General features: G+C 44.0%; 2 protein-coding genes across 2 annotated transcripts in view; one reads left to right on the top strand and one right to left on the bottom strand.

Moving 5' to 3' along the window:
• Positions 1 to 23,674, top strand: part of homer3b (homer scaffold protein 3b) — a 31,162-nt gene extending 7,488 nt beyond the window's left edge. The window contains exons 3-10 of the mRNA XM_061237235.1: positions 1,820 to 1,976; positions 3,224 to 3,355; positions 3,470 to 3,577; positions 10,863 to 10,999; positions 14,262 to 14,418; positions 17,154 to 17,264; positions 19,353 to 19,433; positions 19,932 to 23,674. Of these exons, the coding sequence (XP_061093219.1) occupies positions 1,820 to 1,976; positions 3,224 to 3,355; positions 3,470 to 3,577; positions 10,863 to 10,999; positions 14,262 to 14,418; positions 17,154 to 17,264; positions 19,353 to 19,433; positions 19,932 to 20,117 (1,069 nt within the window). The 3' untranslated portion in view covers positions 20,118 to 23,674. The remainder of the gene's footprint in view (positions 1 to 1,819; positions 1,977 to 3,223; positions 3,356 to 3,469; positions 3,578 to 10,862; positions 11,000 to 14,261; positions 14,419 to 17,153; positions 17,265 to 19,352; positions 19,434 to 19,931) is intronic.
• A 428-nt stretch (positions 23,675 to 24,102) lies between these two features.
• LOC133125709 (ubiquitin-ribosomal protein eL40 fusion protein) lies at positions 24,103 to 25,877 on the bottom strand. Its single transcript, XM_061237236.1, has 5 exons — positions 25,822 to 25,877; positions 25,324 to 25,435; positions 24,947 to 25,033; positions 24,707 to 24,809; positions 24,103 to 24,252 (listed from the first exon to the last, which is right to left on the bottom strand). Exons 2-5 carry the CDS (start codon positions 25,424 to 25,426, stop codon positions 24,159 to 24,161), a joined length of 387 nt encoding a protein of 128 aa, XP_061093220.1. The 5' UTR covers positions 25,427 to 25,435; positions 25,822 to 25,877; the 3' UTR covers positions 24,103 to 24,158.
• Positions 25,878 to 26,550: the final 673 nt, after the last annotated feature.

The following is a 26,550-nucleotide window of genomic DNA, read 5'->3' as shown; positions in this document are numbered from 1 at the left end:
TGAATGTGTTTTGCTCAATCTCAGTATGAAGCATTTCATGATGCAATTAATATATTTCTCCCAAGTAAGGTCAATGTATTGGGGGTCACACACATTTGGTCACTTGATGCAGTTAATAAGCCTTAATTGAGTTTGATTTTTTTACACCCATTTTCATATCATTTCTGGGAGTGAGGCTGGCAGTGGGATAAGCAGAGCAAAGCAATCCCCTACTCTATCAGAGTAGTTGCAGTTAATCCATGTTAATCTTCCATCCATGTGTGATTTCAACTGTCGTGCCTTGAACTGTGTATAAGAATTGTCATCTATATATAAGTGGAATAACACTTTGAATTATTTAAAGCATATGCAAGATTGCTTATGTAATATATAATGGACAATACTGGACCCAGAATTGAGCCTTGAGGTACTCCTTTTGAAATTTCCACAAAGGAAGTATCCTTATACATGTGGCAGAAGATTTTGGTCAGTTTAAAAGTTTTGTTAAAGATTCAAAGTACTACTTTACATTAATTTATGAACTTTTCAGTATCTCCCCAAGACTGTCAAGCCAGGTATAATGTGGCCTGAGCAGGGGGTCCAGATTGATAAGGAAAGTGATGTTTGCAAAATGCAACTAATCCGAGTGGAAAAACCTGTGTGAGTCAACCCGTGGAAAGCCTACGTCAGCCGTGAATATGTTCTTTCGGAAACCAACATATTGTCAGGCCATTGACTCACAGCACGAAGCCTGAAGCACAATGGAACGGCAGAATGTGAGGACTGATTAATGGGGAGGCTTGAAAATTGCAGTCTATTAATGAACCGTGCAGAACCTCGCAGAGTTTGAGCCATTTTGACAGGAAGAATGGGCAAACAGTACAAACCTGAGTGAGGCCATTCAAAAGCAAGACTAAACTGCAACAGGTGCTTCCACCGCAGAATGCTTGTGATCCAGTTTTATACACTCGCCGAGCACTTTATTAGGAACATTTTAACTCTATTAAACCTACTTATTCATGCGATTATCTAATCAACCAATTGTGTGGCAGCAGTGCAATGTATTCAGTCATGTAGATACAGGCATATTTTTTAGACTTTTACTGCTGTAGCCTAGAGTTATGATGCGTTGTGTGTTCAGAGATGCTCTTCTGCTGTTGTAATGTGTGGTTATTTGTGTTACTGCCGCCTTCCTGTCAACTTTGAACAGTCTGGCCATTCTCCTCTGACGTCTCTCATTAATAAGGCGTTTCTTCTGCTCACTGGATTTTTTTGTTTTTTTTGCACCATTCTTTGAAAACTCTAGAGAACAGTGTGTGTGAGAATCCCAGGAGATCAGCAGTTTCTGAGATACTCTAACCACCCTGTGTGCCACCAACAATCATCCCTTGGTCAAAGTCACTTATATCACATTTTTTCCCCATTCTGATGGTCGATGTGAACATTAACTGAAGCCCTATCTGACCCATATCTACATGACTGTATGCACTGCACTGCTGCCTCACAATTGGCTGATTAGATAATCGAATGAATAAGTAGGTGTAATAAAGTAAAAATGTTCCTAATAAAGTGCTCGGCGAGTGTATATTTTGTTGTGGGTTTAGCCTACTTTTCAGGCTAGCGCACCTTTTTTTCGCCATCACTCACAAGCGGACTCGTACTTATTCTTTCATATTATCTTTTTATGTCGCGCTTTGAGATCGTTCACTCAATGAGAAGCGCGTAATGAACGGGATACATTATTTATCGCTATTATACAGTATGTATGAGGTTGCTGTCGAGATTGAGCGGAGAGAGCGGCAGTGCTATACGCTACCCTCCGTCCTGTTGTCCCCTCCAGGGAGCAGCCCATCTTCAGTGCCCGGGCGCACGTCTTCCAGATCGACCCGGCGACCAAGAGGAACTGGATCCCCAGCAGCAAGCATGCCGTCACCGTGTCCTTCTTCTACGACGCCAACCGGACCGTCTACCGCATCATCAGCGTCGGCGGCACGAAGGTGGGGGCGCGAAGATTGTGACTGCTGCCGATTGCTTTTTTTTTAAACTTCTTGTTGTTTTTTGCCATTTCAGTCGTCTGGAAAAAAGACTATCCCTGTTTGGCTGAACATATCAGCAAGATCAGTGTGTGTGTGCGCTGTTTGGGCAAGCGACAGAAAGGGTTGTGTTGTTGAAGCTGTTGGTTTTACGACCCTCCCTTGATCATGTAGGTTTGTTTGGTTATTGTTGTATTACCGATTTTTCAAAGAGACACAAAATGATTCGGCATTATATTCTGAATAATAACAGTTGTAAAAGTAAAAAAGACGCTCTGGCCCAATAATGAATGCATACTCTTACACATACCTATTTCAAAACCCAGATTGTGATTATGTTGTCCGGATTAGGGTTAGTCCTCGTTGTCTTGAAAAGATTAAGTGTGTAAAATGGACCGACCATCTGCAGTTACCAGGTAACCTCTCCCTCTAACATGTCCTACCATATTCCAAAATTTGATCCAGAATACTTTGGTCACATAAGATATATTACTCTCCATAGACCTGCGCACGATGATTCGGTTTTTGAAGTGCCGACTAAAGAAAGGATTTCCTCCTATTGTGGCTTTTTAATGGCTGGCCCTAACTGGGGGTACATCACACTGTAACATCCTGGCCCCACTGGGGGCACATCACACCGTAACATCCTGGCCCTGCGCTAACAGCTGCATCCTCCAGTATGTCTGCAGCCAGACGCCCTGCTTCTTCAGCCCGGTCGGGTGTGCTGCGGGTACGGACGCAGACAGACTGGAGGAGCCTCGCTGAACAGGGGAGTTAACGCTAGTGAGCGTCGAGGCAGGGATTACCCCCGCTCACCGAAAAACCCTGCTGATTGGATAATGCTGCGACCAATAACGTGTCGCCCTGTGGGACTGGGGGGCTATAGTCATCACTGGCATTATCTCGGCTTTATCTGAGCTGTAGGTTCTACCACTGTGTAAAGATCAAGGTTGATACATTAGACTGATACTAAAAGCGTGGTTTCAAATCCTCAGTCCTTAATGGAGCGAATACTTTCATCCTTAGAAATCTTTTGTGTCCCTCTAGAATATCACATATAAAGACTTTGATTTATTTCTGTAAATGTGAAGATGTAATGGATACCTTGCGTGTATTATTTTTTTCACAAACAGAAAGGGAATTCATTCAGGGCTTGTATTGATATGGAGAAAATCCCCCTCCCCTCCCATACCTCTGTACACCCTCCCCAGGCCATTATCAACAGCACCATCACGCCCAACATGACCTTCACCAAAACCTCGCAGAAGTTCGGTCAGTGGGCGGACAGCCGGGCCAACACCGTCTACGGCCTCGGCTTCGCCACCGAACAGCAGCTGCAGCAGGTAAACCCGGTCAAACGCTCGTAACCGGGCCTCGTAATTCCAGATCGTGATATTCCGGTGTATGTGATCTGCATTCACCTCTTCCTTGTTGGAAACTCCGCGGCCATTTTGCAGTTTTCGGAACGGTTCAGTGAGGTGAAGGAGGCCGCTCGCCTGGCACGGGAGAAATCGCAGGAGAAGTTCGAGCTGACCAACCCTGCCCTCAACATCGCAGCGCCACAGGTGAGTTTCAGCTGAAAAAAGCCCGCTTTCTTAAACACCATGGAAGTATCCTACAGCTGGGGTGTCCAATCTTATCATGAAAATGGCAGGTGTGTGCTATGACTGAAGCCTGTTTCACCTGATTTTGTCTCTGGTTTTCAATCAAGACTTCAGTGAGTTAGAATGAGGTGTGTTAGTGTTATAACAGGGCTATAACAAAAACCTGCACCCACACTGGCCCTTTTCAGGGTAAGATTGGACACCACTATTCTACTGCATAGCAGAATCATTGTTTTGGTTTCACCTGAGAGTCTTGTGTACATACAGTACATCTGAAACATATTTGTCATGTAACAGAGTTGTCCTTTTACTCTTACCTGACCAATCCTGGATCGTTTGCAGTGGCTTCGGTATTGCACTTCGGTGCGCGGCCTTGCAGTTTTAGCTGAAGGACGGAGAGGCTTGTTTTAAGGTAGTCGGAGTGATGTGTCGATGTGCCCTGGAGGAAGGGGACGAGGGGGGAAAAACACGGGAGACAGAGGGAGGAGAGCTCAGTCGTTAATCTCTCCGCGGAAGTTAAGAGAAATCTGGGCCACTGGCGTGACAATAAACCCCCGCAGCCGTCTGTCCTCTCTGCTTGTGTGACGAATCTCTCGCTGAAAATTGGGACTTGTCGGGCTGATTGACGGGAGGAAATTGCATCTCAGAGGCGTCAGCCACTATAGAAAAGGCTCGTTATAGAATTTGTCTCGGTCGGAAAAGGCCCTTTATTGTTTCAAGTCAACAGCAGAAGGTTTTTAAATAATGAATTCAAACATTTCCAAATATATCGAGTTACTGTGTATTTGATGGCATATTAGTCCGTCTTGGATTCTCTTCTGCATTTGTTAGCAGGCACTCTTGCAAAGTTAAATTGCGATCCGGTATCTGATGTAATACACAATACAAGGTCTTTCGATGCTTGGTCTGCCCCTGCAATAACAAATCATTACATTTATAATATTCATAGATTCATTTTAATTTGGTGCACTGATTGAACTTGCACAGTATGGTGCATATGTGAAATGGTTGTAGTAGGATGCTACGTACTGTGTGTGTGTGTGTGTGTGTGTGTGTGTAGTGTGTGTGTAGTGTGTGCATGTTCTCTTTGGTAAATTTATAATTTACTCATGGGAGTACAAGCTCTCCTTAGATTTAGCAGATTGTGAAAAAATAATGCACATGTATAATGCATATGGTTAGAATATATAAATATTTTTTGCCAGTAAATGAGTCTACAAAATATATCGAGCTTCACCTTGTAATCCTGTTGTTATGTCCAGTATCTTGGTTTTTTATGAAAAATTGAAAAATACTTTACTGGGCGCTGTGCTACCACAGAAATACCTTTCTTAGTTTTCCAGCACTGAATTCACAATCAGTACCTGTGTGGATAGCAGCTGAGAGTGTTTCTGTGATTTCAGCATGTTTTTTTTTGTCCTCCTCTGAGAGATCTTGAGAGATTCTCAGCAGTTTGTCAGAACAGGGTTATATGTTGTCTGTCAGATGAAAAAGACAAGTGGGGCATTCTGATGAGACAGAATGGGGGAATAAGGAAGGTTAAATCATGTAGTAGATAAATGCATAAATGCATTAATAATATTATCCCTGTTTGTTTTTATAATGAGACTATTGAAGTGCCCAAGACCCAAATATTGGGGACCAGGCACTGTGGAACATGTGGATAAACCTGGCTGGTTATTGTTTATTGTTTGTTGTTGGGTGTTGTTGTTGAAGGATTGTACATTGTTGTATCCATTGTTTTGCTGTTGTATGAATACTGATCGGACCAGGAAGAAACATGTAGGCAGCCAGCTCTAATGAGAAAGAATTGCTGTGATGTAATGAATGGTGGAGAAAGCAATTGTCTGCACAATACAGTCTATTGGAAGTGCAAATTTTATGTTGGGCATTCAGCATTGCATTACTATTTCTACCATATTACAACATTTCCGAAATGTAATTCTGTCTGGAAAAGGCAGAAATTCATTTAATCACTTTTAACTGTGTTTGGAGCTGTTTGCTGTGATAAAAATGCAAATGGTAAAACTACAGGAATTACTCTTTGCACTGACAACAACAGTTTGAGACCAATTGCACCATGTTTCTTGCATTTCCTGTTTTCCCCTTGATACTGCGTTATTTTTGAATGGGTCTGTTTCTTTCATACCTTAACATACATCTGGCTCGTTGACAGTATGACATTATGGATAGTTCGTTCTGAAGCGGTATGGACATTTAGAGAGGCTTTGATATTCGTCATGGCAGGGGTGTGAACTGTGAAGTATGTCCAGGTGCAGCAAGCAGCAGTTCATGCAGAAATTCTCAGGTTTGCTTTGGTGCTCCACTCTCAAGACATTAAGTGACATTAAGCGAAAATACATTTTTTGTTCTTCAAGGATCATATTACCCAAATGTACTATCATGTTCTCTTTGGATTTTTATGTTTTCCAAGTAAAAAAGTCACAAATTAAGGATATATTGCTTGCTAGAGGTACGTAGCCTTGTGGCAAGGCCCTTAACCCCGTATTGGTCCTGGGAGGGATTGTCCTCTGATTAATCTAATCAACTGTTAGTCACTTTGGATGAAAGCGTCAGCTAAATAACAAAATTACAAAATTGTGAATTTTATGTATTTCGCTTTTTAGGCACTTTTCTTGCCTTTAATTCTGACAGTGTATCGTAAAAGTGTACTGTGACACACCAGAGAGCAGGGCGGTGTGGTTAACGGACCCATTCTCTACACTGCAGTCGTTCCTGTGCCCCTCCGGCTGTGTGCAAAGGCCAGACAGCCCAGCGTGAGGGTGGTGTCTCCAGTACAAACAGACAGGATCCACACCTCTTCCCTGTTACATCTGAACAAAGCCCCACTGGGCGTCTGACACAGGGCATGGGGGTGGGGAGGGGGGTTACACCCCACTCCATATTACAGTACAAAACAGGTCCAAGAACCCCCCAATAATATAGCATGTTGATGAGAAAAATAATTTCATACAATCAAGATGGGGCTTTCATGTTGTTATTGGCATATACTGATCAGTAACCTTCCCCTTAGAATTCATCAGAAGTGATCAGTACACTGTTATAATTCTTACAGGAGGTGGGGGATTGGACATGTCCCCCCCTCCCCTAGAGGGTTGCAGTTAATTTCAACCCCCCAATATTCAAAATAAAGTTGCTCCCTTCAATGTTGCCGCCATCTTGTTTGGGTCTTGGGTCTCCCAGTGGGGCTCGTGTTCAGAGCTGGATTTTGGCCCTCTCCTGTCCTCTCCTGCTCTCCTCCAGGGCTCCTGGTGCCCTAGTGGAGGGAGGAACGTGTGGCAGCCGCACAGGGGCTGGAGACGTGGGCTGCCTCTGCGATGCAGGCTGCAGTTCGGGCCCCATATGGAGGCAGCATATGGGTCTGGTCGCGTATGACAGTTATCTATATTTAATCTGACCCGAGTCTGAGGAGCTCACAATGCGGCAGCCAATGTGTAACGCACAAAAAAAAAAAAAAAAACTACATAAATAGCCCTCTGGTTCAAGGGCTCATCTATAAATAACGTCTATGGGTCATAAAGAAACCAACTCATAGACAGGAAGAAGGAGGAAAAACACAGGAAACAGTCTACAAAGTTTCAGATAAACAAATAAATAAATAAATAAATAAATAGTGGCCTGTCATGCGCTGGAGTGTTGTTCCACTGGAATATTGAAGGCTTTGAAGCGAGTCCGTTAATATTTAATATCGGTTTGAACTCAAATGTCCACATTTTTCTATTCCATCCGAGTGCCTTGCCTCCATTTATAAAAACTCTTGAGCAAGAAAGTTTATGAGGTTTGAAGTGGGAGCATGATTTACTAGCCTGTGACATTCAGCTGCATAGCATTTAAAGCTCATTATGGTCAAGTTCACTTTGAGTGCAGAACAAAGGAAAGCCTCACTGGGCATGTTGAGAGCTTGTTCTTACCCCATAAGAGCTTAGCTGTTGTTGTTGGGGGTTTTTTTGTTACCCTGGTGTAAAATCCAGCTGTGACCAGCTTGACATGACCAGCTACCAGCTGTTTCAAAACCTAGCTTGAGCTGGTCAAACCATGTTGAGCATGGAGCTGGTCTGAACTGGTCAACCAGCTACCAGCTGTTTCAAAACCTAGCTTGAGCTGGTCTGAACTGGTCAACCAGTTACCAGCTGTGTCAAAACATAGCTTGAGCTGGTCTGAACCTTTTATTTTTTCCATGTTTTTCCATCACTTACTGGAATTTTCCTCCACGCTGCCCCATGCATGGGATATCTCCTCTCTCAGCTCTCACAGGTGAGTGTTCCTGGCGTCTCTCCTCTCTTCTTCTCTCTTCCTCTCTCTTCCTCTCTCCTCCTCTCCTCTCTCTGTCCTCCAGCTGATCCCTCATTCCATTAGTCCTAGCACTGCAGACACCATCTCAGATTTGCCCTACATTGCTGTGGCCTCTCTCCGATGGGGTAGGGGGGGCGTTGTGTAACTGCGAGACACACACCCACACACAAACACTCTCTCATCCTGTATTCCCAGTGAGGATCATCATCGGGGATGTTCATACGCCGGGTGATGAAGGTCAGCTTCCCTCCCCAGTGCCATTATTTTAATAATGAGCTTGGATTTGTATGATCTTTGCAATCAGGATTATTCAAATCATTGCTCAGACGACATGGATAACCACTCAGCACTAGCTCCCCCTTTTGATAATATTGCCTTTTCTAAAAGCCCGTATCGCTGTCTAGTGTTTACACTACCACACTTTGATATGCAGTCGGAGATGGCAAGGAAGAAAAAAATAATACCATCAAGATGTAATCCATTATTATTTATACATGACTGTTCACATATATAATTTAATGCTTTCTCCTTCCAAGCCATTGACTCTCACCAACTTAGATTTTTCTCGCCCTGCCTTTTTTATTTTGTACGAAGCTTTCTTCTGTTAATATATGTGTAGATATTGAGAGGCACTCTGGGGATATGTCAATTTACCTGGTTAAAAACAAAGAGAGTCAGTCACAGTGCTTTGGATTAGGGGCTGACATAGTAGGGCTATGGGGAGGCACACGGGCTGAGGTTGAGAAGGATTAATAATAGAAGTATTTCTGAGTGCGAGTGTGTAGTGTTTTAAAAGACACACCCTGTGCTGAAAGAATGTGGTCCATATTTATGAATCTGACCACGAGAAAACAACAGGACTGGTTTAGGGGCTTAGAGGATGGTGGGATAGATTATTCAGATATCCTGCCAACCTTCTGTAATCAAGCTTCTGTTCATCCACCATCCCAACGAAGAAGCAGACACATATAAATCTGTTTAAACACTCCACTAGAAGTACATCCCATGCATTATGTCAATAATTACCTAAATACGAATGCTTAATATTGGGGTGCACCCCGATTTCTATGTGCTTTTCTGTTTTCCCATGAAGTGGTCACAGTTATTGAGGACTTTGAAGCTAGTTTTAGGGAAATCCTAATTAAAGCGTATTCAAGATGGTTCCGAGCAGCAGATGGCGGATTTGAAAAAAAACAAAACAAAAAGCCCGTTACTTCTGTCGCTGGTTTGGTCTTAAGCACAGGGCTGCGACGCAGTGTGTGTGTGCAGTGTTCAGCCTTTCACACGTGGCCCTATTTACATAAAGCACTAAAAATAGAGAGGGGAACACTCGATTTAGACCCTGCCAGGAGGAGGGAGGGGGCAGATGCTGTTCGGTGCTCAGCGAGGCAGGATGTGTGTGTCAGATCGATCCACCCTGGCGTGGCTTGTGTCAACATCTGTCAGATGGGCGACTCTTTGCCCCCCTTCCCCCTTCAGGCTTTTGCATTTAACCATTGCACGTCCTACGGCGGGGGCCATAAAATCACGCTCCCCGAGGGCCGAGAACAGCTGGCTTTCCACCCTCCCTTTACCCGGGAGTCAGGTGTGAAGACAGTCTAGGCCAATTAGTAGCACCAGGGAGCCAATGGGGCAATATTAGTAAGAGCAGTCGTATGGCAGTCGGAGGGTTGCCGGTTCGATCCCCCGCCCGGGCTGTGTCGAAGTGTCCCTGAGCAAGACGCCTAACTCCCAAATGCTCCTGACGAGCTGGTCGGCGCCTTGCATGGCAGCCAGTCGCCGTTGGTGTGTGAGTATGTGTCTGAATGTGTGAATGAGAAGCATCAATTGTACAGTGCTCTGTATAAAGGCGCTATATAAATACCAACCATTTACCGTTTAATCGTTCAGCTAATTAGCTGGGTGAAATAAAAAACGGGGCCGGATTTGGATCCGAGGTCCAGATTTGATGATTGCTGTCCGATGGCATGGCTACAGGATTAGCCAGCGTTTGGTTTTCGGTGCCAGTGTGTGTTTCTTTGACTGAAGCGTAATCCCAGCCGATGAAGACAGACGCAAGGCCGCATTTCATTAGGAGTCATCTCTGTGCTTAAAGACATGGTGTCCATTGTACATGTGTCCTGAAATCCATCGTCTTTTTGTCCTGTCATGTATTCCCCGGTCGTGTGTGTTCGGTGTTAACATAACACCTACAGTAACATTCACAAGCTGTAGCTTGGAAGTAACTCGCAAGGAGAGTGTTTAGAACACGAGGTCCAGCATTACAGTTTACAGTCTTAATAACCAACGTAACATAACTTAGATTTATTATCTGGGTGACAGTGTAGCGGTATAGGAACTGCGCTTAAGGAGCTCAGTGGTTTCTGTTATCGCACCCTTGAGTAAATAAAAAGTGCTTCAGTAAATATTCAGCTGCAGAAATCGATAATGCAGTATGCTTAATAAAAAAAGGCTGTATGAAAAAGATCACAAGCATGTGATGAGAATGTTCAGTTAAGACCATTGGAATGCTGATGTAAGCATCACAACTGCTAATAGAAAGTAATGAGGTTCTAGATCAGTGGTGCTCACTCCTGGTCCTGGAGAGCCACAGCGTGTGCCGGTTTTTGTTGTTACTCAGCACTTGATTGGTCAATTAAAGCAGTTAATTACCCTGTTAACTCGCCTTACCCGGTTTCTTCCGTCTGAATCGGTTGCTGATATTAAGGCGAAAACAAAAACCAGCACACCCTGCGTCTCTCCAGGACCAGGAGTGAGGACCACTAGAACTTGCAAAACATTCCAAAAAAAAAACCTCAACCTCTTAACCTCAACCAAATAACCCGAATAATGATAATTAACCTCAGCTCAGGTTTAAGGGAGCGGCGTTTTGCCCCAGGTCAGCTCTGCCCGGACGTCTTTGTGAGGGTCGCCTGCCCTTCCTCCCCTCCAGGACATGTCTGAGGACCGGCAGTCACCCCCCCTGCTGTGCGAGAACGGCCCTGGGGAGGACAAGCTGTTCCGGAGCCGGAGCGCTGACATCGAGCTCTCCGCCGAGAAGGAGCGCATCAAGAAGATGCTCTCGGAAGGGTAACTCATCTCTGCTTCATTTCCGGGTCACGCGCCGTTACGTTACGTTGCGTTACGTTACGTTACGTTACATTACGGGGCGACATGGCTCAGGCAGTAAGAGCAGTCGTCTGGCAGTCGGAGGGTTGCCGGTTCGATCCCCCGCCCGGGCTGCGTCGAAGTGTCCCTGAGCAAGACGCCTAACCCCCAAATGCTCCTGACTATTGCCAGTCTGTGTGAGTGGGGCGCTTGTAGCGCAGTGGTTAAGGTAAATGACTGGGACACGCAAGGTCGGTGGTTCTAATCCCGGTGTAGCCACAATATGATTGAGCATGGCCCGTAACCCTGCATTGCTCCAGGGGAGGATTGTCTCCTGCTTAGTCAAATCAACTGTACGTCGCTCTGGATAAGAGCGTCTGCCAAATGCCAATAATGTAATGTAATGTAATGACTAGCTGGTCGGTGCCTTGCACGACAGCCAATCGCCGTCGGTGTGTGAGTGTGTGCATGAATGGGTGAATGAGAAGCATCAATTGTACAGAACTTTGGATAAAGGCGCTATATAAATGCCAACCATTTACCATTTACATTACATTACAAGGCATTTAGCAGACGCTCTTATCCAGAGCGACGTACAACGAAGTGCAGATCGAACACAAGTACAAGTGCGAAGAGGACCTGAGAGGACAGTACGGTTCCGAGTCCTAGTGTGACTGTACCGATACAATCGGAACCCTTGAAGAATACATCAACTTCCAAACTAGCATACCACAGTTGGCAGCTAGAATACCCCTGAGTACAATAATACAATATCTAATACAAACTGTACTGTAACCCACCAATAGAGCAGGGCGGTGTGGTTAACGGACCCATTCTCCAGGCTGCAGTCGTTCCTGTGCCCCTCAGGCTGTGTGCAAAGGCCAGACAGCCCAGCGTGAGGGTGGTGTCTCCCGTACAAACAGACAGGGTCCACACCCCTTCCCCATTACATCTGAACAAAGCCCCACTGGGCGTCTGACACAGGGACAGGGCATTAATTATGGGGGGAAAAGGGGGGATGCAGCTCCCTTGTGTACAACTTTATTTTACAGCCCGTTAGTTACCTTGTTTTTACTGTGTAAATGTAGGTCATCTTGATTTCAGAGGTAAGTACGATGAACCGGGCTGTAAAACGTACTTGCATAGCCTGGTGTAAAATCCGGCTATGGCCAGATAGAAATTACCAGCTACCAGCCGTTTCAAAACGTACGTGACTTGAGCCGGTCAAACCATGTTGAGTATGGAGCTGGTCTGAACCAGTTAACCAGCCGTTTCAAAAACTAGCTTGAGCCTTTTTTTCCAGCAAGGTAGTACTTGCATATGGTGCTTAACTTTGTTTGATAGTACTTGCCAATTAAATCAAAGCGTTTACCTAATAATTACAAGTAGCTGTGTACTGAACACTACACTAGGTAATTAACGGACTGTAAAATAGAGCTTTTTTTTTTTTCTGTCTCATTTTTTTCCTGTGGTGTTTCAGAGCAGAAGTATACTTACTTATTTCTGTAACTCCGCATCGGCTGTCAGGGTGTAAGACTCCAGAGACAATTCTTCACGCCAGCCATCGGAATTTCACTTTAATCCAGTCACTGTGAATCCTTTTCTTTCTACGGAGCAGTCAATTTGCGTTCTCTAATAGGTTGTTCTTTTTCATTTGTTTTCTGGGACAACAATGATGCTAATGAGCCAAATATATTCACGGGATTATGTGTGACGGCCGTGAATTGCATTACGGTGGAAGCTGCAGTGCTTCTCAGCCAGTGCAGCCAGTAACTCCTAATCTAATGGCACAGGCATGAAGGCCCCGTTTGACCGTCACAGTCAGATGTTATGGGATCAGATGTGGATGTAAGTTCAATTAATGCTTTAATCTACTTTTGCACAAAGGCAAAAAAAATAAAATGGAGGATAAACAAAAACAGTCGTGAAAGCTGACCACACCAATAGCATAGCGTGTGTGCAAAGGTCTCCTGTGGAGTTCGACCAGGTTTCCCTCCACCAATACTTTCTCAAAAAACAATTGGCCCAATCTTCCTCATCTGCCTTGTTTTTAGTAACCTTTTCGCCACAGTGAGTTTTATCTTAGACATGCAAAATATACCTCTTGCCATTTGACATTGATTTGTAGTACATTGACATTATAGTACCCACTACTTACACGCTGTTTATTTTTACCCCATTAGTCATCCTCAAAGTCTGTTTTGCATCCTTCCTCAAAACACTCCCAACTTTACTTCACTGTTACTTCACTTTGCTGTTTAATTTGAGCTGGTCGTTCCTCCGACTGTAGAACCACGGTGCCTGAGTGGGACGTTAATGTAGGAAAAGACGTGTGCTTTTTAATGTGCTGAATCATCCTTCAATTAATCAGCCTGAATGGCTGATGGGCATTTATAAGGTCACACACACACACACACACACACACACACACACACATTCACTATCATGGCATCAGTGTTCCTCACCCTCCACACACACGGGCAGGAACACGCACACACAGACAGACACTCACACACGGAGAGGGACATGCGCGCGCGAACACACACACACACACACACACACACACACACACACACACACACACTTACTTTCGCAAGCATAACCACCTGCTAAGAAATTTTACATCCAGTTCCTAATTTCTACAGAAAAGCAGTCCAGCATTTCACATAATGATAGGTTTTATAAGCAGGTTGTCATGGTGAGTCAGTAGCTAAACTATTGTGTACCTCCAACCCCCTACTCACCCCCTCCACACAAACCCTCTTTCTCCATTGTACATGTAGCAACGCATTTGTACCTTATTACAAATGCAGGAGAGAAGAAATAACATGATGGAGGTGGATATTTTTGTAAAAAAACATTATCTGAAAGTAGGGAACTCTGAATATTGCACACTGGGCGCAGGTAGCACAGGTAATAGACTTGTCTCCACGGTGACAGCCGCTCTTGGATAAATGCTGCAGGTCTATTTAGCAATCACAAATGGACAAACTCCGGTTGTGAATGCTACGGTCAGCGCAGTAATGTTGCTCATATCACTTAACAGTTTTCACAGTATTTGCTTTAATCACTTTTTTTTTTTTTTTCAAGAATTGGACCACCGTGCTAATCTGTAGATGCAGTGGGGTTACTGCGAATCCTCACCGGAAAAAGTAACCCCGAAAAGTAACGTGATTTTTCGCGCTAACGGCTGACGAGACCGCCAGGGCCGCGCCCTCACTCTCTCGCCGCACCGCCCCCGCAGGTCGATATGCGAGATGAACTTGGAGGCGGAGCTGTTCACTCTGCAGGACAGCAACGCCAAGCTGGTGGCGGCGCTGCAGGAGGCCAACGCTAACGTGGAGCAGTGGAAGAAGCAGCTGGCCGCCTACCAGGAGGAGACGGACAGACTGCGCGACAAGGTGAGCGACCGCCAGTCCCCATGACAGCCAGCAGGGGGCGCTGAGGGGCTCCTCTCGCCCTCCATGGGCGACGGTAATCACGCCCGTACATTCTTAAAGGTACAATAGGTTTAAGATTTTTGTGTTAAAAAGTTACAAGACCATTGTAAATCCCTTCCGGTCATTGAAAAAGGCTCACTTTGACATGTTGACTCACCCTCTGCCTGTGTTTATAGTCCTTAAATTCGGGGTTTCAAAATATGCAGTTGACGGGCCGGCACTTGTATCAAAACATTGTATAGCTGTACAACAATTCAAGCTCATTGGTTGAAAATTGGTTATCATTTCCACAGCCAATGGCGTTTCAACGCCAGCGCGTTCACAGAGAAGGGATGGGTAAACAGTGTTGTGGTTTGAGCGTGTTTGTTGCTGAATTTCCTCTCTTGACCGTTAGTCCAAAATTACCTATTGTACCTTTAAGCAGAGCTGCAAGCTGCATAATTTAGCCAGGAAACCAAGAAACAAAATGGGGACATGTAAATACTTATGGAAATGGGAACAGTTTGACAGTGCAGGCTGAAACAAGGGATCTCCCCCTAGGTCTTTGTGAAGGTGGTTTAGCTGCAGTTTACCGGAAGCATATTTTAACAATATACACTCACTGAGCACTTTATTAGGTATACCTGTACACCAGCTACATTATAGCTGGTAACATGTAACCTTTGAGTGACAAGCGTACAGTAGTTCCCTAATCATTAGACTACACTGCTGCCCAGTCTAACGGTAATGGTGTATGGATTTCCTTCAATAGTGACCCCATAGTTATTGAAACCGATTTTTATTTTGTAATATGCCATCTGTATTTATTCAGGTGTCATCGTTTTATTGAAACCCAAAAGGGCATGACATTGATGACTGGAGGAAGGCTGCCTCTTGGAAAAAAAAAAAAAAAAAGTCGACCAGTTGGTTAGAAGTAGTTCATGTCTCCTGGGAGCGGGAGAGGGAGGGGTATTTAGGACAGCAATATCCTACTTCCCCTGGCCTAGTTAGGAGAGATGAAAAATTACCAAAGAGATCTGGCAGCGACGCTTTTACATAACCTTTACACGGTTAAATATAATTCCTTACTTCCCTGCGCTCTTAGAAGAGCCAAAACCAAGGCTGTTTTTACTTTTATTTTGGTCACCTCCGTGACATTGCGGTGCTTTGCGTCAGCCTCCCGGTCCTGCTGGCTCTGTGGACGGCAGCCGCCTGAACCAGGGCCGGAGGAGTGGGCGGTGGAGTGGGCGTGGGGGGCAAGACCCACAGCAGTGTGCAGGGACCAATAGGAGAAGGCACATCGCTGGCCTTGCTCCAGAGTGTCGCAGGGCTGCTTATTTGGACTCGTTTCGATTCGTTTTTTTTTTTTACGGTATCGAGTATATTCCTTCATTTAGGAATTATTTTCACATGGCCTGTAAATTGCTGTTGTCTCTATGAGCCGAATACTGCATACTAACAGGCATTAGTCCAAGTCTGTGCTGAGGTTGTCCTTTACTGCGTAATAGGAACTCCCCAAGAGGACAACTGTCACGTGCGAGTTTGATGAGACGGAGTTTTGGCCCGTGGGAAAGTGTGGTACTCTGCATATCAAATGTCCCGAACTGCGATTGGATGACGCAATGAAATCCTAGGGCTGCTCTTTGAAATTCTTTCCCAAGATGACGAGAGCACATCACACGGACCAGTGTTGTCCTGTCAGTCATTCTGGCCAGTGAGAGCCCATAGCTTGGCCAAGAAGGATCAGACATGCTAATCGGACGTTAATAACCGTTGATAATTATTTCAGTATTCAGGGTATTCTAGCTTCCGTGTGTGTTACTTGGAAAGTTATCTGATGAAACTTAAACCCTTGAAGAATAATCTATGTGATCACTCAAGAACTTGGAACCGTACTTCTCTCAAGGGCAGGGGTCCCTAGGGAGAATCTGCCTACTGGTTTTTGTTCCAACCAATTGCCTTGTTTTTAATTTGCTGACAGCTCTATAAATTACCCCTGGTTTAAGCCTGTACTTGAGCACAGTAACATCATTAGGGTACACTAGCTGTAGCCGGTATACACATACACGTCAGATAAGATATGATCAAGTCAAACTAAATAATTAAGACCAGAACCTGAAACGGTTGGGCCCTTCTTGTGCACCCCTGCTCTTGGGTCTTCAGTACACTTTGTCCCTGGTTCTGATTTGCACTTTATGGTACGTCGCTCTAGATAAAAGCATCTGCTAAATGACTATAATGTAATGTAATGTGGTGGAAGATGAAAGTGGGCATGCTTGTGTCCTGTGCCATAATGCAGGAATTATCATCATCTATGGTGGAAGCACATACACAGTTTGGTCAGTTTGGTACAAAAGCAAAAAAGCTGTTTCAACATTGTGGACCTTCTGTTCCCCGGTTTCTTTCAAATTGTTAGACCTTTATTTAACCAGGATCACGGTCGTTTGAGAAAATTCTGGTTTGCAATGATGACCTGACAATTGTCGTCATTGAATTGTTTGTAAGGGGGAAGGACTCCAAAACTAGACAATAATTGATAGTATAACAATAAAGCACTGCACTAACTCTGTAAAGCTGTCTGTAGAAAGCGCTGCACACATAATAAAACGGATTTTTGACGCGGTGCGTCGGCGGTACAGACCGACGTCGGCTCCGGGGGTCTGGAAACGGGGTTTCTGGCGTGAAGGGTCATGCCGGGGATTCGTGTTTTACCGCAGGTGGCGGAGCTGGAGGCTCATGGGGCGCGGCTGTGTCCCGGGGAGACGGTGAAGGACGAGCTGACGCAGTCGTTGGAGGAGCTGGAGGCCCTGCTCAAGGCCAAAGACGAGGTGAGGATGATGAAGAGTCCCACAGCGAAAGGACAGCGGGTGGCAATCGGCTTATTTTTTTACTCCTCTTTCTTCTTTTCCTCGCTCCTGACCCGGACATCGATCGAGGTCCGCCATCTTTAAGGACGTTACAACCCGTTAAACGTTCCTTCTAGGAGATAGAAGTAGAAGTTAGGACTACCCAATCTTTTTTTTTTTTTTTTTTTGCATGGAAACATGAGCGTATCCTTTTGTGAAAAGCCTGACATATGAATGATCGACCTGTGGCTCCACCTTTCCCCATCTGCAGACATGGCTTCAGACAGACGTTTGAAGGAGCAAGGACATTCACGTCTAATTCACGCTCTCGATTTCCCCGTTTTCATTTATTTTTCGTGCCACTTTTCCTAGCCTCTCCGGATGGGTGGAGCTCGGAGTAGAAAGAAATAGCAAGAAAAAGAAAATGGATTACAAAAATAAGCGATTGGAATGAGCCCCAAGAGTTTGCGAACATTCTGATAATATACCCATTTGTTTGCAGGGTGACATTATGACAAGGCCGTTTCCAAACGGTTTTATAAGGCACTTACTCTCTTTAACAAGAAAAATAACATTTCAGGCATTCCTTACTGGTACCGTCTCCAGATATAGCCAAGATGAGGCTTCGAGGATTTGTGCCAATTTTGATAATGTGAAAAATAGAAGTATGGAAATGCCAGTTTTGGGGGCAAACATCTGGGTTTTACTCGGTGCAGTTATCTGGCTTTACTCGGTAATCCTGCTTTGCGGACCAGGCCCCTGGTGTGTATTGCAGTTGTGGAAACGTACAGACACATTCAAGTGCACTTTCGAGCCTCCATTTTGGACGTCTGAGAGCCAGCCCAGCGATAGAGGATAGGAGATGAGCGGGCGAAGGGATTCCGTCTTCAAATATTAAAATCCAAATGATTTGCACTCATGTTCTAACTAAACCTATAATCGTGAACTTAATGAATTGCACGTCCTTGGAAGAATCTATAGTTATTACATTAAGCATGTATATGCCATTGTGCTTTCAGTCAATCAGTTGGCTTGGTTGCGCAATGAAAACCAAATATTTCTCATCAGTCAGAGAAGTGGCACTGTTGAGTGGGAATCATTGGCCTGAATAATTAGTTTGTTTGCACTGTTGGATTCAATCAACGTTTGATTGGAGGGGGTGTAAGTAATCAGGACCTGTATGCATATTAAGGATCGTATGCAACCGTTAGCAAGTGCACAGTGTACTTTAAATAACAGAAAATGACTGTTTTTCTGCTTGACTCATTGTGTAAGCCTCTCTTGTTGACTTTAAACTTTGAATTATATCTGTGTTGAATTTCATAGTACACCAGAATACTCCCTACTCAATTAATTGAGGCTGGTAAGAATGCAATAATAACCTGAAATTCAACTGTGCTCTACTTCCTTCTTACACATTATTGCTCAGTGGCTTGTGCAAATGGCTTGTGTGGGACCAAAATATACAAATGACGCTAATCCCAAAATGAAGACGACTCCCAGTGACACACGGGCAGAGATTAACGTAGACCTCGTTTCAGATTGCCATGAAAAATCACAAGGGAAGTTTGTCACAGCTAATTTGATCAAATCACGGTCCTCAGGGTCTGAGAACTGCTGGTTGTCCATCCCCCTTTTATTGTTCGGCCAATTACCTGGGAGAAATGAAAACCAGGGCTGGATTTGGATTCAAGGTCCAGATTTGATGATTTGTGTTGCTCTACTTACTGCAGGGGTGCACACCTCCGGTCCTCGAAGGCCGGTCTGGTTTTCTGTTTTTTGTTCCAACCATTCGCCTTGTTTTTCATTCACTGACAGCTCTATAAATGAGCCTGGTTCAAGCCTGTACTTGAGCACAGTGAAATCATTAGGATCTGCAGCTGTAGTCGGTAAATGTCAGATGAATGGTTGGCATTTAAGACATGATTGAGTCAATTAAATAATTAAGGCCAGAAGTTGGCACAAAATCCTGAAACTGGACTTGTGATTTGTGAACGTGAGGAAAAGATGAAGCCAAGTACAGTACAGCGGCCTTCATGTGAACTGAAGCTCCGTGTACTTGTGTTCTAGGAAATCCACGTTCTGCAGGCCAAGAAATCGGATTTCCACGAGCTGGAGCAAGCAAGGGCGGAGGCCATCCGCAGACTACAGGTGAGCTCGGAGCAGATGTCCCAGTTTTTTTTCAGCTGACCACCGATCTGTATTGCAGCGGTAAGAGAAAAATATTTTGACGCCTTGGTGTCATCCTGGCTTGGAAGGTCAAGAACGCACAGAGCGCTTTATTCATGTACTGTAGTTTTTCTGAACTCATTTTCCCAGGAAGACTTAACACAAAGTCCTCCTTCCTCGATCCGTTCATTGACATAACAGCTGCAACTGGCACATAAAAGTGGTAACTGAAAGCAAATATTAATAGTGAGACCCCAAGTCATGCAGGCAGAGATAATGTATTTTAATGATTACTTTGCCCCATTCCATGCAAGGGAAATAAGGAAGTATCATCCACGGGGTTGATGAATGTCAGGATGACTTCAGTGTGTGTGGGTGTGTGACAGGGACTGAATGACCGAAATGTTACAGCACGGTGGCTCTGGTTACTAAAACATTTGCTGAATCAGATGAGATTCCTCTCTTCCCTGGGGGGACCAGGATCTGGAGAGGAGGAACGTGGAGCTGGAACAGCGAGTGCAGCACGCCGAACACACCCTGGCCTCCTCCAGGGATGAGCGGGACCTGGCCAGGCGGGAGGTGCACAAGGCCCTGGACGTCCTGGACGTCAAGATCTTCGACCTGAACGACCTGCGGCAGAGCCTGGCCAAGCTAATCGACAAATAGCCTGCAACCCGACACCAGAGAGACAGAGAGGGAGAGAAAGAGAGAGAGAGAGGGAGAGATAGCAGGGGCTCTTTCCAATTGCTTATGTCATCTCGGCTTGGCTTTTCTGGCACCTTTTCCTGCTCCTAGCTCCACCCGATGGGAGAGGTTAGGAAAAAGGCGAGAAAATGTGAAGATGGAGAAAATGTGAATTAGGCAAATAGAATGTCCTTTCTCCTTCAAAGGTCAGTTCGAAGGCACGTCAGTTACAGACACGGTGGATACAAGGGGGTGGATCCACAGGTCGATCATTTATCAGGTCAGGCTTTCCGGGAAAAAAAATACTTCCGCAAAGGATGTGCTCATGTTTCCTTGGCTCAAAGAAGTGTTTGGGAGTTCCTAACTTCTACTTCTGGCTCCTAGATGGAACATTAAATGGGTTGGAATGTCCTAAAAGATAGTGGACCTCGATCAAGTTCCCGGTCAGGGGCCACGAAAAGAGGTGAAAAATAAGCCATTGGAATGAGCCCCATGTCCATATCTACTCTTGCACAAGCACATTTCAGCACAAGATGAAAGCAAGAAGGACGGGCTGCCTGTCTCTTAGGAGTCTTCTGCTACAGCACAGTCCATTACAAGAAAATTAGATGCTTTTCAACGTGGTGAACTTATGGTACGGTAATACCCGCATAGGCGTTTTTTCTTCTTCTCTCGTTGTTCCTTAGTGACGGGGTTCACGTAGTCATTCTGCTTCATCCCAGGTACTTCATGGTATTATCAAAAACTCTCGTCAGTCTCAACAACAGAGAATAGGGCCAAACTTTTATATAAGCTTGTTCTAGTCCTGGCATTACCTAGACTACAGTGAGTAGTATTGTTACTACAAGCGCAATTTTTTACCTTATAGATATTGAGTTTTGGAAACTCAGGAATACCATGGGTAGGTGCGGTAAGAATCCCCAAATGGGTAGCTTTGAATGGGGAAGCACTCACCCCAGATCTACAGCAGGGTTCATCCTCTCAAACCTCCAGCCAATTGCAGAAAATGTGGGAGAAAATGTAGACGAAACTAACATTACATAGTCACAAGAACAATTGCTGCTGCATTCTACTTCTTTTGGCAATGCAAACGGGTACATTGACCATTCTGAAGTTTCATGTTTACTTAGGCATGTGTGAACTAAAAATCCATCCATCTATTTTCTAAACTGCTTACTCCTGGTCAGGGTCGCTGGAGGACTGGAGCCTATCCCAGCATGCATTGGGCGAGAGGGAAGAAATGCATCCTGGACAGGTCACCGATACGTCATAGGGCACACGCACACCATTCATGCAACACATTCATACTCTTAAGGGCAATTTAGACTCTCTGATTAATGTACCCTGAATGTCTTTAGAAAGTGGGACAACCAGAGGAACCTCACACGGACATGGGGAGAACATGCACCATGCACACAGAAAGGCCTTTGTTGGGTACCTTTCTGGTACGTTCTTGCGGAGAGGCAACAGCAATACTCACTGCACGGCTATGTTGCCATGAAATCAGTTTCCCCACATTATCTTTGAGTAATTCATGTTGCAGCATTTCCGATTCATTGTGACCTTATAGCTACCGATGTAAGTGTAAGTGATCAGCTACCAGCATTAAGACGAAAAGAATCGCAAGTTAACTCACTTGCTTGGAATTATGGTACAACCATATGTCTTTTTTGTCACTTTCTTAAGCAGATAATCAGACAACATGGACTAAATTCCTCATGTAGAAAATCCCATCCCCACTGTCAGAATCTGTTATGCGATATTATTATTCCATGTTTCCTGTTTAAGAAAGTACCAATTTAATCTTTTGTGTTTATTGAACTGTTGAAAAGGGTAAAAACAATTATTTTCAATTTTTCATAACCGATTACTCTCACCTACAGAACAAGACAAAAAGGTATGCAACGGTTGCAGGTTTAATTACTGTTATCAAATCTATGTGACAGTCCTGATGCTAAGGTGGAACTGTATTACAACCGATAATTAAAATGTGTTGGATGGCGAGGTGGAGGGGAGGAGAGGTGTGGCATGTATTATTAGAGTTAGAGTTCAGAACATACCAAAAATGTGTGCCCGAGCAGAGCTTTTCTACCATCTTATAGAACTAACTAATAGAACTTTCACATCCGTCATTTGCTTCATGTCTGAATGATTATTGAACATAATTGCACAAAACACTTCGTAGGTAATTAGACGCATTGAATTCACAGTAAAATCTTCAAGGATCTTGCAAAAGATTAATTTGATGTTCATGTTAAGTGGATTATTTGTGGCTTGTAAACATTTTACCCTAGATTTTGCAGTTGCTAGAGCTGGATACACACTTAATCTCAGCAGCCGTGATTTTATCCTCTAAACAAGGAAGCTTTTAGCTTGACAGCAATGGATTTGCAACTGCTTCCATTTGCTTTGTTTTGCCCTGGTAGCCGTGTAGAATTTCTATACTATAAAGTGTACGTGAAAATGGGACTGTACAGTATTGCGTGAACTCAGTTTCTATTAATTATTCTATTCTTTTTACACAAAAGAATTACACAAATCTTGAGTGCAGATCAATATGGTGTCATTATACGTTGTCTATGATGATCAATCTTATATGCAGTTATTCAATGTGTATTCCCATCTCGTAATTACGCTGATAAAAGAACACATTCATTAGGGATTAAGTCTGACGAAGCAGCCTTTGCTTGTTCGTATCCCATTAAGAATGCCCATTAGAACTTGGTGACTCCTCAAATATATTAATGCAATTGTGAGTACCCTCTCGTTGCAGTTCTGTTCTAAACCCTGCTAAACCATTGATGTGTAAGTTTGTGAGAGGTCTTGAGTACACAGCCGTGTCAAAATGATATGAAATAGTCGTAATTTACTCATTAGGTGGTGCCACTAGAGAGCAAGCCCGTAATGCAAAAATTAAATTTGAATATGTATATTCATAATCATCTTTAAATAATGATTAAGAATATGGTTATATTTCTTTAACAAGAAAAAGTGCATTATTCAAGAAAACTGGGAGAATTATAATGTCTATGGGAAGAAAAGACTGGGAGTTGAAAATGAAACATTCAAAGCAGAGACATTTTGATTTTGTCCTTTGTCATATTGGTCTTTATACAGCCCCACATTGTGTTAATGGACCTACTGCAGAAGCTTTGACAGCTTTATCAGCCAATCAACGATCTGTGTGTGCTAATGTCACGTTCAAAATTAAAAATTGATGTCTTGTGTATTTTAGTTTACCTAGTTTGAGGAAAAAGGAAAAAAAACAAAAACACTTTTGACTATTTAGAGATTTGTTTACAGAACTGAAGACTGCATGTTGTAGGGAGACGTGAACATTGTATTACACTTTAGAACTGATTAGAAGATTTATGCAGTCAAAATCATTTAGAAATTATTTTTATGTGTATAAAACTAGAGGTTATACAATGCTGAATTTATAAAGTAAAGCTGATTGCTCCTAATAATGCATAAGATATCAACAGCAGAATGTCTGACTATGGCATAATTGGTCTTAAATAAAAGTGCATACTTAGGTATTATGACTCCGTTTGCATTCTTTTTCTGTATTTCATACTTAATAATGTCATTACATTTGGCCAAAGTGTGAAAAATTGTTTTATTCTTTTCCTCTTTCTACTTCTGGGAATAAAAGGTATCATTCATTTATTGCACTTTTTTTTTTTTTGTTCGGGGCAGGACTTTTAAGAGTGTTGAGTGCATTTATATTTGCAAAGCAATCAAAATGTTTTTATGTTTATTTTTTATATCAAGACCAAAACGTCAGGTTATAATTACAGAACAATCCTCTCAACCTTCCAAATCCTTATGCCAGTTTTAGGGTCAACTTATGGTCAAATCCTTATGCCAGTCTGAGGGTCAACCATGACCCTGATTTCTGGCATTGGAGAACTATAGAGAGGCTACACCTTAAGAGCAGAGAGAACAGAAGCACCCGGTTACCTCCTCGTTTTACTCACATTTATTGAGTGTTTCTGTACAGTTTTACATCAATTCCACTTTTTACTTCAGCTTCTTCTTGGGCCGAAGGTTATTGGTGTGCCCACACTTCTTCTTCCGGCAGTTGACAGCGCGCGGGTGAAGGCGAGCGTAACACCTGCACCGGAGAAACCGAGCAAAGCGGGAAATTATCAACCGCCATTTTACACGGTTGCGCCGCAATTATCCCTCCACACAAAAGAAGCCAATTAATACAGCTTAAAAGGTCTGTTGTTATCTGCATCTGCCCTCAATCATTATCAGAGGCACGATTCGCAGAGAGATCGGCCAGGCGATGGAGCGATGGGGGCAGCTGCGGCGGTTTGACGCGCTGGCCAATGCACTGGGCGCCACAGGGAGAGGAGGCAGGAACCCAGCTGCAATTACTCACAATTGCATATGGCACAGGAACTCCGCTCAGCCCTCCCAGAATGAACAATTACGTGGGACGGATGTGAGAAACTGAGTCAGAGTTACTGCCTTCAGACGAAAGTACGTTTTTGTAAACTTTGTTGAACTGTGCAGCAGAGTTCGGTGCTGCCCGCGCATTGTCGGCGTCCTGGCGTTCTTACTTTCGGCAGATCATCTTGTCGCAGTTGTACTTCTGGGCCAGCTGTCTGAGAGATGGCTCGATGATTCCGCCACGCAGACGCAGTACCAAGTGAAGAGTCGACTCTGAAAGCGCATCCGGACATTTTGGCAGGTTAAGGACAGAGAAACGCAAACTGATTTTTGTCAAGAGAACTATAGCAGATTATGACACATGTATTCACAAGTGGAATGCTCAATCGCAATAATTTTTACACTCCCACCTTTCTGAATATTGTAGTCTGACAATGTACGGCCATCTTCAAGCTGCTTGCCAGCAAAGATCAAGCGCTGCTGATCTGGAGGGATTCCTGAAACAGACAAGTTCATGACAACAGTGGGGTTACAGTGGCCGATTACATACATTACAGAAGATGTTACCTGATTTTTTTTTTTTTTTAAGTCTGTGCTTCGTATACCTGGTCCTATCATGTACAGTATGCTGGTTTCCGTTCCAGTTCCACTGCCCAATTCTGACACATTGACTTAAAGTCATTGACACTGCCTATCTAGATAAGTGTGACTCGGTTGTTACAAGGATCCGGTTCAGACACACAACTAGCATGACCTTAAATCGCATTGCCATGTAGATTAACGTTACCTTCCTTATCCTGAATCTTTGCCTTGACATTTTCGATGGTGTCGCTGGGTTCCACCTCGAGGGTGATGGTTTTCCCCGTCAACGTCTTCACAAATATCTGCATCTTTGCAGGCTGTAAGACGTTAGAAATTAGTTAGCTTACCACCACTATCTTCGAAATGGGTAGCAAGTTAGTGTTGATATTAAATCTAGTTAAATTAGCTAGACACAGTAACAATATGTCACACGAGAGCGATGTACATATCATTGGTATGGAGTATGGGCTGGGCTTCGTACAGCTGGCAAAGCTACTGAATCTCGGCGAGGATAGCTACGCACTATGGGCAAAACACATGTGCGCTAAGCGTGCTAATTGCTATTCTGCTAACTGGGGACTCGCCCATCCGCAACGTTAGCTAGTTAGCGAACAAACTCCACTTAATTTCATTAATGTGTATGGCTAGCTGTATGTAGTAAATATACTGGACAAACCCCAGCTACATATACAATGTGACCCACCCGGTCGTCAGAGCAGCCAGAAAGAACACAAACCAGGAAGAGGGGCTCTTATGACCGGAAACGCATGTAGTTGTATCACATCCTCCCAGCTCCCGCGAAACTGTAGTTTTTTTCCCGAGCCGCACGCAAAGTACACTACACTGATAATCAGTTAAGTGGTCAGTAAAATGTATTTCTGTCATTATCAAACCTGTGCTCACCAGCATGAACATTACAGGAAACTTCCTCTTCGTTGTTGCATTTTGTAATACCAACTCTGCCATCAAAATAATAGTGGCTCTACGGCTAGAGTAATTTTGGTCTATTGGCGCCTTCTAGTGGCATAATCCTGGGGCTAGTAACTTAGTGTGTGAGCGATCGTTTTATAACTAAAAAATATTTTACTCAAAAATAAGAAGAAAAAATGTTTCAATAAAAATGCAAATCAGTTGTTATTTGCCACATGTATAGTTGCTTCTGTGGACGTAAGCGTCAAGCGGGACATCTTTCGATTTCATTGTGAAGCTTATTTGAACCCTTCTCCTGAGCCAATTTTCTTTTGGGTACAAACGTACTAAATATTTGGTTGCAAACTGTTAAAGCGTAACCTTAGCTCTTTTCTCGGTCATTAGGTGGCTAGGGGGAAGAAACGACCTGGACATGCATGCATAGTACATGTCCTATTCTGTAGAACAAATCAGAATGTAAAGAGGTCGTTAAGATACTCCTGCGGCCACACAGCCGCACAAC

The sequence above is a fragment of the Conger conger genome, chromosome 4 (genome assembly GCF_963514075.1).
Source record: "Conger conger chromosome 4, fConCon1.1, whole genome shotgun sequence".
Classification (NCBI taxonomy): domain Eukaryota; kingdom Metazoa; phylum Chordata; class Actinopteri; order Anguilliformes; family Congridae; genus Conger; species Conger conger.
Note: the sequence above shows the minus strand (reverse complement) of the source record. Positions and strands in the feature narration are given on the sequence as shown.